Source organism: Anguilla rostrata, chromosome 7, assembly GCF_018555375.3.
Source record: "Anguilla rostrata isolate EN2019 chromosome 7, ASM1855537v3, whole genome shotgun sequence".
Classification (NCBI taxonomy): domain Eukaryota; kingdom Metazoa; phylum Chordata; class Actinopteri; order Anguilliformes; family Anguillidae; genus Anguilla; species Anguilla rostrata.
Window position 1 is genome coordinate 26,839,829 of NC_057939.1, and position 14,422 is coordinate 26,854,250.

The window sequence follows — 14,422 nt, forward strand, 5'->3', positions numbered from 1 at the left end:
ATAGGACTCGTTTTACTGTGGATATAGATACTTTTGTACCTGTTCCCTCCAGCATCTTCACAAGGTCCTTTGCTGTTGTTCTGGGATTGATTCTCACTTTTCGCACCAAAGCACGTTCATCTCTAGGAGACAGAACGCGTCTCCTTCCTGAGCGGTATGACAGCTGCGTGGTCCCATGGTGTTTATACTTGCGTACTATTGTTTGTACAGACGAACGTGGTACCTTCAGGCGTTTTAAAATTGCTCCCAAGGATAAACCAGACTTGTGGAGGTCCACAATTTTCTTTCTGAGGTCTTGGCTGATTTCTTTGGATTTTCCCATGATGTCAAGCTAACAGGCACTGAGTTTGAAGGTAGGCCTTAAAATACATTCACATGTACACCTCCAATTGACTCAAATAATGTCAATTAGCCTATCAGAAGTTTCTAAAGCCATGACATCATTTTCTGGAATTTTCCAAGCTGTTTAAAGGCACAGTCAACTTAGTGTATGTAAACTTCTGACCCACTGGAATTGTGATATAGTGAATTAAAAGTGAAATAATCTGTCTGTAAACAATTGTGGGAAAAATTACTTGTGTCATGCACAAAGTAGATATCCTAACTGACTTGCCACTACTATAGTTTGCTAACATGAAATCTGTGGAGTGGGTAAAAATGAGTTTTAATGACTTCAACCTAAGTGTATGTAAACTTCCGACTTCAACTGTGTAGTGTTGCCAGCAGGCCCATGTTAGCTTTGATGATCCACATTTCAGTCAAAAATGGTTTCTTTCCTGATAAATTTGACCTTTTAGACATTTCTGTGCTACTAACTGTTAGCCAGGTCTGCCACTTTTGCTCATATTAATCAGGTCAATGCATTTATTTTTCTCCTATTTTGTAAGTCACTATGACATACGATGACACCTTCACTGGGTAAAAATGTGACTGAAATACTACACTACAAGGGAATGCTCTTATAAATAACCTACCAAATTAAGGCAGATAAATGAATGAGTATTAAATGTAATTAATTTTATAAAATTCTTCAGTTTTGTTTTTGTTAACTTTTATCCAATGGGAAACTAGGTTAATTTCAAAGTGAACAGCTTCAAAATGGATTGTATGGAGTCCTCAGGTTGTGAATCCTGTTTAATGGGTTTTAATTTAATTTCATGTTTATTTATGTGAGAAAAATATCATTGTTGCTCTGCTGTGGAATCCTGGTAGAGAAGGAGAGAGAAGCTCCATTTAGTGGAGCTCTTCAACTGCTTTTTCAAGGGTGCCAGATTATTTTTAATGGTGCACAAAGACCAAATTTCATATTTCACTATTTCATAAACAGCATTTAAATAAAATGTACTTTAGTGTGGATTTTAAAAAATGGATTCCTTCTTAAAATATGCTGAGCTATTATCATTAACAATTTTGCCACGAGTGCGAAGTATGCTGACATTGGAATACCTGCCTTAAAAGGGCGAAGTGTACGTTCATGGGGACAGTATTGTGGCCCGTAGGTTCAATAACCCTGCCATATGAGAAGTAGATTGCAAATCAACAGCATGTTCACGACGAGCATGGCTTAGGAGCAGTTATTGCGTAAAATAATAATAATTATCGTCATGATGGGGGGCTGACAGAGTGGGGAATCTGAGTTCAGTGTTTAATTCAGATACTGTGCTGTAAATGAATGATGAACCGGGTCAGTGCGAACAGGAACCAGCATGCGGGTGTAACATTGTTTGTCCTCCGGTTGGATGTCTTCAGGTCTGGCAGTTCAGTTTTTGCTAACATGTGCAGGAATAACTTTTCTAAATAATGAACATAGTTTTATGAGTCCTGACATGCTATGCGACCACAAGAATGTACACGGGACCGTTTTATAACTCTGATTTATTTTCTGTTTTCTGATTTATTATGAATAAAATGGATAAAGAAACGAATAACACGTAATTGCAGGCTACATTAGCGAGCTAGCTTCTAGCACGGTTTTGATAAAAATATGAACATCGATAGATCGTGTTAGCTTGCATATCTGTATGCGCAGAAGTGTAGTGATTTTAGTCTGTCCTATATTAACTAACGTTCATTTGACAGCTTTCTTCGTTCAGGTGTAAATGAAACAATTGCTAACTAGCAAGCATGTTTGCATGCAAAGCGTCTGGCTAATATACATTGTGCATGTGCTTGTTAATCTAGAAGGTTTAGCTTGCTAGTTTAACTAGCTGTTTGACATGTTAACGAATGACTTTATTTATCCGCAGATATAAAAACATCCTGGTTTGACCCTGCCCGTAACATGTCAGCTGACACTGTTGCATCACAAAACATTACGGCGTTTCGTGAGTTAGATGTGGAAAACCTTACTCAGTGCACCGTGAAGCAGACCAAACCTACGTTTTCTGCGTCTTTACGAAAACATTACACCTACGCAAAGAGATGGGTAAATTATTATTTAAAAAATGAATGAATCATTATGCTTAATTGCAGAGGTGGAAAGTCCAGGGGTCAGAAAGTACAAGTCCTGCCTTGTGTTTCTTTCACCAATGAACTCAGTCAGCTGATTTCACTGATTAGTTCTACCACCTGGCTGTAGAATTGTGCTAATTAGCAAATCCAGGTGGTTGGAACAAAATACTGGGGAGGACTTTTGCTTTCTGAACCTGGATTTTCCACCTCTGCTTAATTGTTGAGTTGCAGACCACCATGTTAATCAGTGTTTGTGTGTGATTTTTCCCTAGGCATTTTCTACATATGTGGCTTCAAAGAAGACCACTGCACTTAGCGAAACTGACTGCCCCTGCACGTGGCATTGCTGCGGGCAGGTCTTCGAGGACTCGGGTTCCGTGCACAAGCACATCTCCAGTACCCACAATGCTGAGGTTCTGAAGCACACCGAAGCCATCCTCAAGGTGATCTTGAGCGGTGTTGAGGACGAGAGTCCAGCTCTGGAAAGCTCTAGAGAGCAGGAACCGGGAGATGTATCCAGATGGATACCAGACACTGCACACGTCGACGAAGAACACCTTGTAAAGTAAGGGCCCAGCGGAATGATTTCAGTTTATTTCAGGTATACGAAGTAGAACTGTGAGAGTGGTGATGCCAAAGCCGCTTTCTTACTAAAGAAGACCAGCAGTAACAGGAATTTGAAATGACACTCTTTATGTTCCACATCCCTCTACCATTTTTATTTAGCCCTAAAATCTGACTAAGTGGGGCACTGTTCGACCAGGTATATAATCTTCATGACTTTGATCAGTTGTCAGTTGTATAAATGGTTAATATGAGAACTAAAAGCAAATGGATGTGGCTGTTTGCTGAGCAAAGAGATCATGACGCAGAACACCTGCAGAAGTGTAACAACAATGTGACTGGTTGTGATTTTTCTGGATTTATATGGTGAAAGTGCATCTTCATTACTGTGAAACAGAGAGTGAATGTGTTTAACTTTTGCACCAATCAGGAGCCCAGGCGAGGTCCTCCTGTTTTACTGTTATACTCAGTTACCAGACCCCCAGCTCATCTGCACCTGGCAGAAAGCGCTGTGCCAAAAGCTACACCTCACCGGCAAGGTAGGGGAACACATATTCATTGCATCATTGGCCCCAATGGGGAAATATGGCTGCACCCAAGCCAAAGTTGACACAGTGACGCACAGGGTACAGCAGCAGCAGCAGACAGGAGGAAGTAAGGGGCAAGTTACTGTACACTAGCTTAAAATACCATGGACGTTTTACTCTTCAGTTCGGGTTAAATTAAGAATTCTCATGATGTTGTGCATAATTGATAAATACTGCATTGAATCATCACACATGATAAATTGTCATGTGGTTCTACATCAGTGTTAATCACTATATATCTAGAAATAAAGGGGCTTGTTGCTATTTCACCTCTTAAGGGCTGAACCAATATGGGGGAAAAAAACTGTCTACCTTGGTGGGATTTACATATTGGAACAGTTTGTGTAAAATAGAGTTGAATGAAAAGGCTTGTGATCTGTATAGAAATTAAAATTAAATCAGTGTGGTGAGTAGAAACATCTGTGGGGGCATTCCTATGGCTTTAGCAGGAATTACAGAGAACCTGGAAGAGTTTAAAAACAGTGGCCCTGTCAAAGAAGGACAACTGGAATGGTGCACTCATTTCATGCCAGGCTAGCCTAATCCTGCCCTCCATCCCAGAGATTCTAAAGGGATGATGCAGTCCTGCAGTCTGATTGGTTCTATCACGCAGGTGTCAAACTCCAGTCCTGGAGGGCTGCAGTGTCTGATGGTTTTTTGGTGTGTTTCAGCACGAGTGAAGCCATTGATTGACTAAGGTTTCCACTCACCTTCTTCTCAAAGCCTTAATTGGCAGCTGATTGAAAGGCAATGACAAAAACCTGCAGACGCTATGGCCCTTTGGGAATTTAGTTTGACACCCCTGTTGTAGCAAGTCTTAGGTCAGGGGTTGAGTGGGCTTGAATCGCCTTTTCTTATTTGAACCCCTCCTACAAGATATGATGATTCCTCAGAAGTAACCAACCATTGGTTCAGGAGCAGAGCACATGGGTGTTGGGCAGGCTTATCTCCCATGAGAGTATCAGAGTGATGCGGCTCGTAGTATTGTGATCTTGATGAGCAATTCTAACTGAATCCTGGTTTCCTTGGAGGTCCGAGTGGCTGTTGAGGGAATAAATGGAACAGTGGGAGGAACCAAAGTGGCCACCAGTTTGTACATCCAGGCAATGCTGTCTCATCCAATCTTCAGGACAATGGTGCCGGAGGACTTCAAGGTAATGTACACTCAGAAGTGTGCGTGCATGCGCGTGCGTGCCTGTGTGCATGTGCGTGCATGGCTTTTTAAAAATCTTTGCTAACATGTTGCTGTTAAAAGTTAACTGAATATTTTTCCAGAACCAATGGTACTGTAAAATGCGTTGAAAGCATAGTTTCCTTGCAGTACCCAAAGTGAATGGTGTTGTTGGTGTTTATTTTTTAATGTTTAAAAAGTATAAGCACGGTTTACTTGTTTTTCCCCTGTTCTACAGAGAAGTGAAGGTGGGGCTGACTCTTTCACTGATCTGAAGGTAGGACTGTACAAGGAAATAGTGCCTATGGGGGTGGATCCAGACACTGTGTCCTTCAGGCAGGCTGGTGAGTGCACGGCAGAGTTTATCCCCACAACAGCGTTCCCACGCTGCTTCAGAGTCTTTGGAATAACTTAAATGGAGAAACAAGACCAGGTCAAAACCTAGTATATGGCTGGGCCGGCCGACCAATGGTGTAACTTCATAACTCGGCCGACCAATGGTGTAACTTCGTCACTCAGTCACAGACATTCGCGTTTGTAGGGCTGGCCCTGCTGTTGCGGTCCAGCCAAAAAATTAATCAAAGAATTTTTGAAAATAAAGTTCAAGATTTTTTATTTTTGAGAAATTTTTGGTAATCGTTTAGAAAAGCTCCTTGTCCATATTTTGTATAAAGTATGCCCTTTAGAAAATGATTCTGTATTAGAATTCACATATTGCTCAAAATGGTTGGGTTGGGTGTTCATGGGACTTCATTTGTTTTTGTGGATAATTGGGGCAATTTTGGTCTGCAGTACTTGTGAAATGATTGTCAGATTTGTGGGGAATGGACCTTGGAACAGATTTGGCAGATTCCTCACTTTTGTCAAATAAGTAAATGCATCTCAATCCTGACATGGACATGTTCTGTTGCTAGGGTATTCTTCCTCAGGAAAATGCACCAGGCATTTTTATGATTGGCTTCTTGATGGCCTTCATATTTGTATAGACGTAGTTGTCAAAAAAATTGGGTTTGTATAAAAAATGATGTCTGATGTGGCTTTGCTGTTTGAGTTCTCAGGAGTCCACTTGGAGCCAGAGGAGTTTCACAAAGAAGTGGAAATACTTTTGTCCAAAGGTGACTCCTGCAATGATACCATACTGCTTGACTGCAGGAACTTCTACGAGAGTAAAATCGTGAGTTTTAACTTGAAAATCTTAATGAAAATCAATGTAGTCTCCTGCTGTGGTGTTGTCCTTGTGCAGTGGTTATTATAGGACATATCGACATTGGTCTTGAAGGGCTATCATTTCAGCCATTTTGTGTGGAAAGTGCTGGAAGTGCTAAGCTGCACTAACCCAGACTTGAGTCATTATTCAGTCAGACAAGTAGAATAAAAAAAAAATCTTGCTGTCTGTTCATTCCATGGCTGTCACTGGTGTGGGAGGGGGGCATAATTACGCTCATGCACTGTAGTTCTCTGTAGCTTCAGGACAGTTTGCTGTAACTGTCTAAATAAATGTTATGTTATTCTTTCAGGGACAGTTCAGTAAATGTTTGGCCCCTGACATCCGGAAATTCAGCTATTTCCCAGACTATGTGGATAAGAACCTGGAGCTTTTTCGGGATAAGAAGGTCCTGATGTACTGCACTGGAGGCATACGCTGTGAACGAGGGTCTGCTTACCTGAGGTCAAAGGTAAGGAACAACCCCAGGTGCCCCCAGTCTTCACACCACCCCGATATAACACAGAGTGCTCTGCGGGTTACATTCTCATTCCCATCCACTGCCCTCCCAGGACGTTTGTAAGGAGGTTTACCAGCTGAAAGGTGGCATTCACAAGTACCTGGAGCACTACCCAGATGGGTTCTACCGGGGGAAACTGTTCGTGTTTGATGAACGCTATGCAATCTCCTTCAACGGTGACATCATCTCAGGTCAGTGAGAACACTTTACTCCCATGGTGCTTTGCCATGGTCCCATGGCCATAGAGACTGCACTCTGTGCTTAATTAGTTTATTTCTGGCTCAATGTTTTGTTTTGTTTCTAGTTTCTTTTTTTAGGGTGGGCTGTGATTTGTTGTCATTGCATTCAAGGGATTAGTTAGTTATGTTGTCCTGATATAAAAAAGCCATCTGCACAAAGTGTGTCAGGCCTATGGGAATTTCACCTAGATAAATTAAAGTAAATATGATTAAATCTAAGTGAGAACAGCACATAACAGTTGTACTTTCAAGTGAAATTAATAAAATTATTTGCAAACATTTACCTCTGTGGTTGAATGGATATTGTTTATTTAGAAATTACACAAAGTATATGATAACTTTCATATTATTATTATTGGTATACAATAATAATAATAATAATAATAATAAACATAGTTTATCCACGCCTCTTGCCCTTTCTCCGTCAACATACAGACTGCAGGTACTGCGGAGCACCGTGGGACCAGTATCAGCTGTGCTCCACCCGGCTCTGCTGCCAGCTCGTGCTGTCCTGCCCGTCCTGCAGGCAGCACGGCCGTACCGCCTGCTGCCCCACCTGCCAGCGCAAAGAGGGGGCGCCGGGAGACGGGCCCCCTGCGCCGCTCAAGGAAGAGTGCGAGTGCACGAACACGCGGCCGCGAATTCCTCAAGATGCGCTCTGACAACCCTGCTTTGTAATGCCTGGACACTGAAACCAAGGAAAATCGTAACCATGAAAGCGTTTTTAAAAATTAACTGTACTCCCATGCCATGCTGTGTACATAGAGGTCCCTAGGAATTAAGAGGATCGTTTTTTCTGACTTATTAGACCTACGATACTTTAAAACTGTTAATTTGTGCCTCTTTGTTCATTTTATCGAATGTAACTGTCCATCATATTGGTTTTTTATTCATCTGAACTGCGCGGCTCTTCTGTCCGATTAAATTAATTCTCTCTGTTCAATAAATCGATTTTATCCGACGATGCACCCTCTATTCAGAAATGGCTGCAATATCCTATATTAACAAAATTTCCTCAAATTTGAATCACTGTGATTCAAACACAGTGAGCCTACTCACGTTTAAGAAAAACGCTTTAAAAGTATAATATAAAAATATTTATGAGAACAGCTGTACTCATTGATGTCAGAGTTTTATACATACATCAATTGGGAGGCTACTACAGTTGGCTACCAGATTCATATTACATTTAAGTGCAGTTCACCTGCAATACGTTTTGACGTGAAATGAGTGTTGCATATTAGAAACGTTCGGCAGCCACGCAGAGTAGGCTAGTACAAAAAATAAAAGTGTGCAGCAGGCATTGACACGCATGTTTTCTCACACAATGAACACGTTTACTTTTGCCAGGTAACGGCTCAATAAGAAATGGGGAGGAGAACAGTGTGATTGATAGGCGTACATAGGAACTTCGTATCGAAATGATTTCCTCGGTTAAGTAGAGTTAATACCGTGTTCCACGGGTACAGGAGGCGCCGCTACTCAGCCCACTAGCTTCAGTTAATCGCCTCTGAATGAAATCTCACCCTCTCGACGTATCTCGAGTGCGACCGGACAGCCGGAGGAAGTCACACAGCTAGCCCGCTAGCTAGCCAGATTAATGGGAACTCCCACCTCGTGACAGCTCTTCTTGTTTTATATAAAACTGCATGTATATTATTTTTTCCATAAACATAAGGGCTTAAACGGAGAAATGTCTGCGCCGGGATTCACAAATCTGAACGCATCCACCGGCTACGGTATGAACGCAACGCCGAACGGAGGAACTGCTCCCCCCTGCCAGAACGGTAAGGCAGGCCGTTAGACTTTAGCCAAAGGCCCGGTTAGCGAACTACATAAATCGGTCCCAGTGTCACGGTTGGGGTGGAAGGCAACCAAGCCTTTGGATTCTCTGACAAATAGTTGACTTGCCCGTGTGCCTTCCAAAATATTTTATCCGACGTGTTATATGGTTATCATTGCTAGTACATCATTATTGTTTTAAATGTAGCTAATTTGCCGGTGTAATATTTTTGCTAGCCAGCATAAGGCGATGGCCTTTAGCTTGCTAACTAGCCAGCTAACGTAGCTGCACTGCTCATCTCTTGAGCATACTACGTTAACCCGATGAGTTGAGCGAAAATAATGATGCAAGCGTTTCAAAACATTCAGATTTTATATAGACTATGATCTCTGAAAATAGAGCTGAACAGTCTTGGCTAACGTTAGTGCCAACTAGCTTGCAGTGTCTACGGTTTAATCCCTCTTACAATTAGCTAGCTTACGTTAGCGACCTGGTTAGTTGTCTCTACTTTGTTCTTAAATGCTTCGTGAGCTTGTTTCAACTCGGATTCAAGTCGTATTCCCACTTATTAATTTTCCAATCGATTTTATGTTTGTAACGTTAGGTCTAGCTAGCTAACCACCAAGCATTCAGCATTGCTAGCTAGTGCTAGCTATGTAGCAGCCAGGATTAGCCAGCCAGCGGCTATCATCACCATCCTCATCGTCATTAAGTGCATTATGCTATCTTGCGAAGTAGTTAATGGTACAGGTACCTACAGTAGCTAGCTTTAGCTTTATTCAGGTTTCAACTACCTACGTTGGTTGACGCATTTCTGCACAACCTTGAATAAAAGGCACAGTTAATTGCGTTTTTAACGTGGTTAAAGTCGGTATTAGTGTTTGCTCGTTCCCTGTAAGCATGATTACTTTTAGACTAATGCAGTTCGTATTCAGCCTGAACTGCGTAATTGTAATTTTTGGACAGATCACAATCGCCAAAACGAGCTCCAAATGACTACTGAGAGGCAACTAGCTATCCACATATTTGTGCGGTGAGATAGATCAGCTGCTTCATATAGCTGTGTAGACTGATGTTTTTGTGTTTGTGAATAATGATGGGTTTGAGGAAGCCAATAAATAGCTTGTCTTAATAAAATGACCTAAGGCACAAAACGAAACTAGCTGAGATGTTTTTTCCCCCCTTAACTGTCAGCTGTGCCATGTTTTACCATCGTTGTGGTTGAAAGTATGGATAGCTAGTTAGATCTGTCACGTAAAAAATGCAGTATCACCAATCTTAATTGTTGAGAAGGGAGCCTTCTAAATATGTGTGATCAAACATCCCTTTTCACAGATTATAGTATTGTGTCTCCCCCTGTCTCTCTATCCAGGGCCAGGACAGACATACCAGTCCTTGTATCCCACGACGGGTTACTATGGCACCCCCCACCAGGACTACGCCTCTTACCAGGGTCACAGTGCCCCAGTCCCAAGCAAGACCCCTGTGGTGAACAACCAGTACAACCCCAGCTACTACCATAACATGCAGCAGCAGCAGCAGCAGCCTGTTTCCAAGCAAGGCCCCACCCCCTCTCCCTATGATGGGTCCCAGGCTCCTCCCCCTGCCCAGCCCTATGGCACGGCCCCCCAGCACCAGCCCTCATTCCAGCAGTCGGCCCCGTACGCTCCCGTCTATTATGGACAGTACTCGACCTCTCAGGGACCCTCCCATCAGCCTGTCGGCGTGACAACTGCGACCAGCGCCGTCGGCAACCCCCTCTACCCAATCGTCTCCTACCCCTCGGCTCCAGGGAGTAGCCAGTATGGCACGTTGCGCTCCTCCCAGACCCTGGGGCCAGGACACGATCCCAATGTCATGACAACCCCCGCATTGGCCCCTGTCCAGCAGGTTTCCCATGGCAACAGTGCACCCCCGGGCTACGGAGTGGCCCAGCCCCCTCCCCCGCCAGCTGCTGTCAATGGGCAGATGAACACAGGTAATTTTTAACCTGTCCATTGACTAATATCCTTTCCTTATGAGTGCCCTGATTTGCTTAAGTGGTTTTTGTTATTACAGCTGTAAATGGTGGCCTCCACTGTTGCCTTGTGTGTGTCATGACTCATGAGATGTGATATTTCATGTCCTGAGAGACGAGCCAGGGGCCATCTGTGATGAAGTTTCCAGAAAGGCGCTCAACAAAATGACTGGCATTACCCTAATAGAAGTGTGAGATCATCTGAGTAATGAATGTGTGGATGATTAAAAAAATAATAAAACAGGAGAGAGAGAGCTGTTGGAACAGCTTGGGGGGGGGGGGGGGGGCTAGAGTGCATCATGGGATTTAAAATCAGAGCAAGGGTGAAGATGTCCTGATCTGATTCCACTTCTGTTTCAGTCTCACCGCCGGTTCTACAGCACTACGACCAAAGCTCCGCCCCTCACGTGACCCACTCATATGGGGCAGTCCAGCAGGATGCCAGCGGCCTCGCCCGAGACAGACCCCCCTCTGGGACCCCCTCTGCTTCTGTCCATTCCTCACCCCGTCACCATCAAGGTAAGACACCCTGCACATGCACACCTGATTCTCGTACACCAGATCTTGGCTGAAAGTGAAAGAAGCTGTATTTTATTTTACTTAATTAAATTTGTAAAAAAAATTATTTAATGGATTTTGTCCTCAAGCTGAATCACCCTTAAAGGAAAGATTCACCACACATAGCTAATCCCACATCTTTTTGCATATGGTTACTGTGGTCTGTTGAACTCATCTTGTTCATTATGGATTGCATACACATCATGCTTTTCAGGATCTGAAACCGCTTGAAACTTAATGGGGGTAGAATCACCTTAAACTTTACCAATGAGTAGCGCCCACCTGGGTGATGCATGGGAGCCATTTTGTGCCAGAATATTTACCTAACCTCACCAGATATGGTGAGGGAGGGGAATTATTAAGGCTGTTAGACAAGGGATTTTTTGTCAGGATGCTGGGAACCTCTTAATCTTGGCGATAAGCACCATGAGAACATAAATATCCCCACTCATTCAGGACCTCGGTTTGAAGTTTCATCCTAAAGATGCCTTTCGTTATGCCTGAATCATTTATTTGAGTGACGCATCTTTTTTAAGGCTGTCAGCCAAATATAGATCCACTTCCAGAGACTACAAATGCTGAGGAGCTAAACCTTGGTCCTGGAGAACCACAGTGCATGCTGATTTCTGTTGTCATTTGGCAACCATTTGATTGAGGTAAAGCAGTTAATTACACAGATGTCACATCCCCTGGTTTCTGGGGTCTGAATTGTGGGGGGGGGGACCCCAGCAGACCCCAGCAGACCGTGCGGCTCTCCATGATTGGGGTTGGGGGCTCACAGCAGACCGTATGGCTCTCCCTGATTGGGGTTGGGTGCCCCTGAGATGGAACACACCTCAGGGCAGAAATGGCACTCCAGGCAGACAGCCATTCGAGCCATTCTGAGACCTACTGGATGCAGGTTTATATAGCTGCCCTGTCACAAAGCCTGGAGATTTTTTGGGCAACCAAAAGTTTTTTTTTTTTTAATTACCAGTGCTCAAAAATATATAAAACTGTTTATTTACACACAAGCCAGAAATGCAGGCACTGAGGCTTTACATAGTTGTAGGACATTTACTTCTAAATTTTTTGGACCCTTTAAAAAATAATTGGCAAAAGCTTTACTAGCATACTGCCCAAACTTAGTCACAAAATATCAACCTATATTAATCCACGCAGCTGATCTTAAATACGCCCACAATTAGACACACCTGGAAACATTCCAGCAAGACACTATGCACACTTACATTACATTACATTACAGGCATTTGGCAGACGCTCTTATCCAGAGCGACGTACAACAAAGTGTATAACCATAACCAGGAACAAGTATGACGAAAACCCTAGAGAGAAGTACCGGTCCAAGTACAGGGAACAACCGCATAGTTCAACTTGGACCCTGATGGTTAAACTGATTAACACTAACAACGAGAACGGCAACAACGCAATCTATGGAAAAATAAAAATACAATTAGTCGTTAAGACAGGCGTATCAACTAAGTCACCTATGAAACAGCTGCCTAGTTACAACCCTAAGTTTAGTCATTTACAGGGGGGAAGGGAGGGATGGGGAGAGGTGCAGCCTGAAGAGGTGGGTCTTCAGTCGTCGTTTGAAATGGGTCACAGTCTCAGCTGTTCTGACCTCCACAGGGAGGTCATTCCACCATCGTGGGGCCAGAACATAAGGCAAGTTTACTGATACTGCAATTTGCAAAGAAGTGCACTAAGGATCCCTGAGCTGATCAAACGCGCAATCTGGCCCTGGAACATTAGCGATTTGAACACTTAATCCAACAGTCAGTTAATGAAAATGGTGATTAAAGCTTATTATACAGACAATTTTAAATTAAAATACCTGGAGAAAAAAAATGCATGTCCTGTCTCTGCAGGCTACGGCTTCACATACCCATTGGTGCTGTCCACTTCATACACTAACCCGTTTCTGGTACAGCTCGTAGCGGCTCAAAGTACTACACACTGGGGTGCTGTTTTCATCCCTGCCTGTCCTCTGGCTTATCTCTAAGAGTGCTCATCTGCTGAAAACACTGGCATGAGCTTCAGTGCATCACAGCAGAGCATTGCAGAAAGGGTGTGCAAACTGGATTCACCCAAATGGAGATTGAATTGATTTAGACCCAATGGGCCATGCTTTCTGCGAACATCTGACAAATCTGAAATTCTTGTTTGTTTATCCATTTATGTTTATTTATATATATATATATATATATTTTACTTGTCTAAGTTTACCTTTATAGACTATGCTGTATTTCATGGGGTTACCCAACGTGCAACCCTACTGATGAGTAAACAGACTTTCTCTGGTCCAGCCCTTGAAGTGTACACTAGCCAAAAATTTGTTCGTATTTTAAAATGTGTTTTTGCCATGTTAGGGGGAACTGTTAGGGTACACAAGCTTGCGCCTTGTGCAGTATTTGCCATGTTAGGGTGAAGGGTAAGTGTGCACTAGCTTGTGCGGTGCTTGCCATTATTCGTGTGAATGCCTGTTGACAGGATATTGTGTGCGCTTATCTTGTGACCCGCTGTCCAATCGCTGTTCTACCTGATTCCTGCTGTGTCCATAGTTACTGCTCCCGGGTAATTGAACTTCTCAAAATTGTGTTTGCTGTGATTTTGTGTTGGTCATGTTTATGTCCTCTGTTGCTTTTCATTGTGGTAGTCAATGCTACAGTGCTGGGATTATTAGTTTTTAAAAGCAAGCTTTTATGGATGTTATTAAAGGTGTTCATCACATAGCTGAAAATGTCAGCAGAACTTTTGGGACACCACAAATGTAAGTCCCAGGTGGGGCAGTGCATTCTCTCTTTCTCTCTCCTCCCTCCATATCCCTCTCTATTTTGGGACTCTTTCATGGAGATGAAAATGTACAGTACGGTGCCTAAGTCAGAGACCAGCCTTTCTTTTATTTATTTCCTAGTGAAAACAGCCATAATGTGCAAGTTATTTATTTTTCATTGTCAGAAAATAATGCGGCAAACTTACACTACATGGCCAAAGGTATGGGGATACCTGACATCCAACATCTCATCCAAAAGTATGGGCATTGATATTGAGTTGGACCACCCTATGCTACTATAATAACCTCCACTCTTCTGGGAAGGCTTTGTACTAGATGTTGAAGCATTGCTGCAGGAACTTGCTTTCATTCAGCCAGAACAGGATTAGTGAGGTTGGGCACTGATTGGGCGATTAGGCCTGGCTCGCGGTTGGCTTTCCAATTGATCCCAAAGGTATTGGATAGGGTTGAGGTAAGGGCTCTGTGCTGGCCAATCAGGTTCTTACACACCATTCTCGACAACCATTTCAACCATGTGGACCTCGGTGTGTG

General features: G+C 43.1%; 2 protein-coding genes across 8 annotated transcripts in view; both read left to right on the forward strand.

Moving 5' to 3' along the window:
- The first annotated feature begins 1,603 nt into the window (after positions 1–1,603).
- On the forward strand, positions 1,604–7,697 carry LOC135259496 (thiosulfate sulfurtransferase/rhodanese-like domain-containing protein 2). Of its 6 annotated transcripts, none has more exons than XM_064343977.1 (10): positions 1,604–1,749; positions 2,247–2,425; positions 2,724–3,016; positions 3,446–3,554; positions 4,634–4,756; positions 5,012–5,117; positions 5,832–5,947; positions 6,291–6,449; positions 6,550–6,688; positions 7,172–7,697. In XM_064343977.1, exons 1-10 carry the CDS (start codon positions 1,740–1,742, stop codon positions 7,396–7,398), a joined length of 1,461 nt encoding a protein of 486 aa, XP_064200047.1. In that variant the 5' UTR covers positions 1,604–1,739; the 3' UTR covers positions 7,399–7,697. The 6 variants fall into 6 exon arrangements, with proteins under 6 accessions (XP_064200047.1, XP_064200046.1, XP_064200044.1 ...); XM_064343976.1 differs by having other exon boundaries at positions 1,654–1,684; XM_064343974.1 differs by having other exon boundaries at positions 1,661–1,712.
- Positions 7,698–7,842: 145 nt separating this feature from the next.
- The window catches only part of sec24b (SEC24 homolog B, COPII coat complex component), a 28,983-nt gene continuing 22,403 nt past the window's right edge, over positions 7,843–14,422 (forward strand). Inside the window, exons 1-3 of one of the 2 annotated variants that reach the window (XM_064343971.1) lie at positions 7,843–8,523; positions 9,892–10,497; positions 10,897–11,055. In XM_064343971.1, coding sequence (XP_064200041.1) covers positions 8,430–8,523; positions 9,892–10,497; positions 10,897–11,055 — 859 coding nt within the window. In that variant the 5' untranslated portion in view covers positions 7,843–8,429. The remainder of the gene's footprint in view (positions 8,524–9,891; positions 10,498–10,896; positions 11,056–14,422) is intronic. The other variant, XM_064343973.1, reaches the window with a different exon arrangement.

Excerpts from the sequence above, each read along its gene's own strand:
- LOC135259496 (XM_064343974.1), top strand. The coding sequence starts at position 1,673 with ATGATGAACCGGGTCAGTGCGAACAGGAACCAGCATGCGG. Across the intron at positions 2,426-2,723 it reads ACACCTACGCAAAGAGATGG|GCATTTTCTACATATGTGGC; the intron begins GTAAATTATTAT and ends ATTTTTCCCTAG. Across the intron at positions 3,555-4,633 it reads AGCTACACCTCACCGGCAAG|GTCCGAGTGGCTGTTGAGGG; the intron begins GTAGGGGAACAC and ends GTTTCCTTGGAG.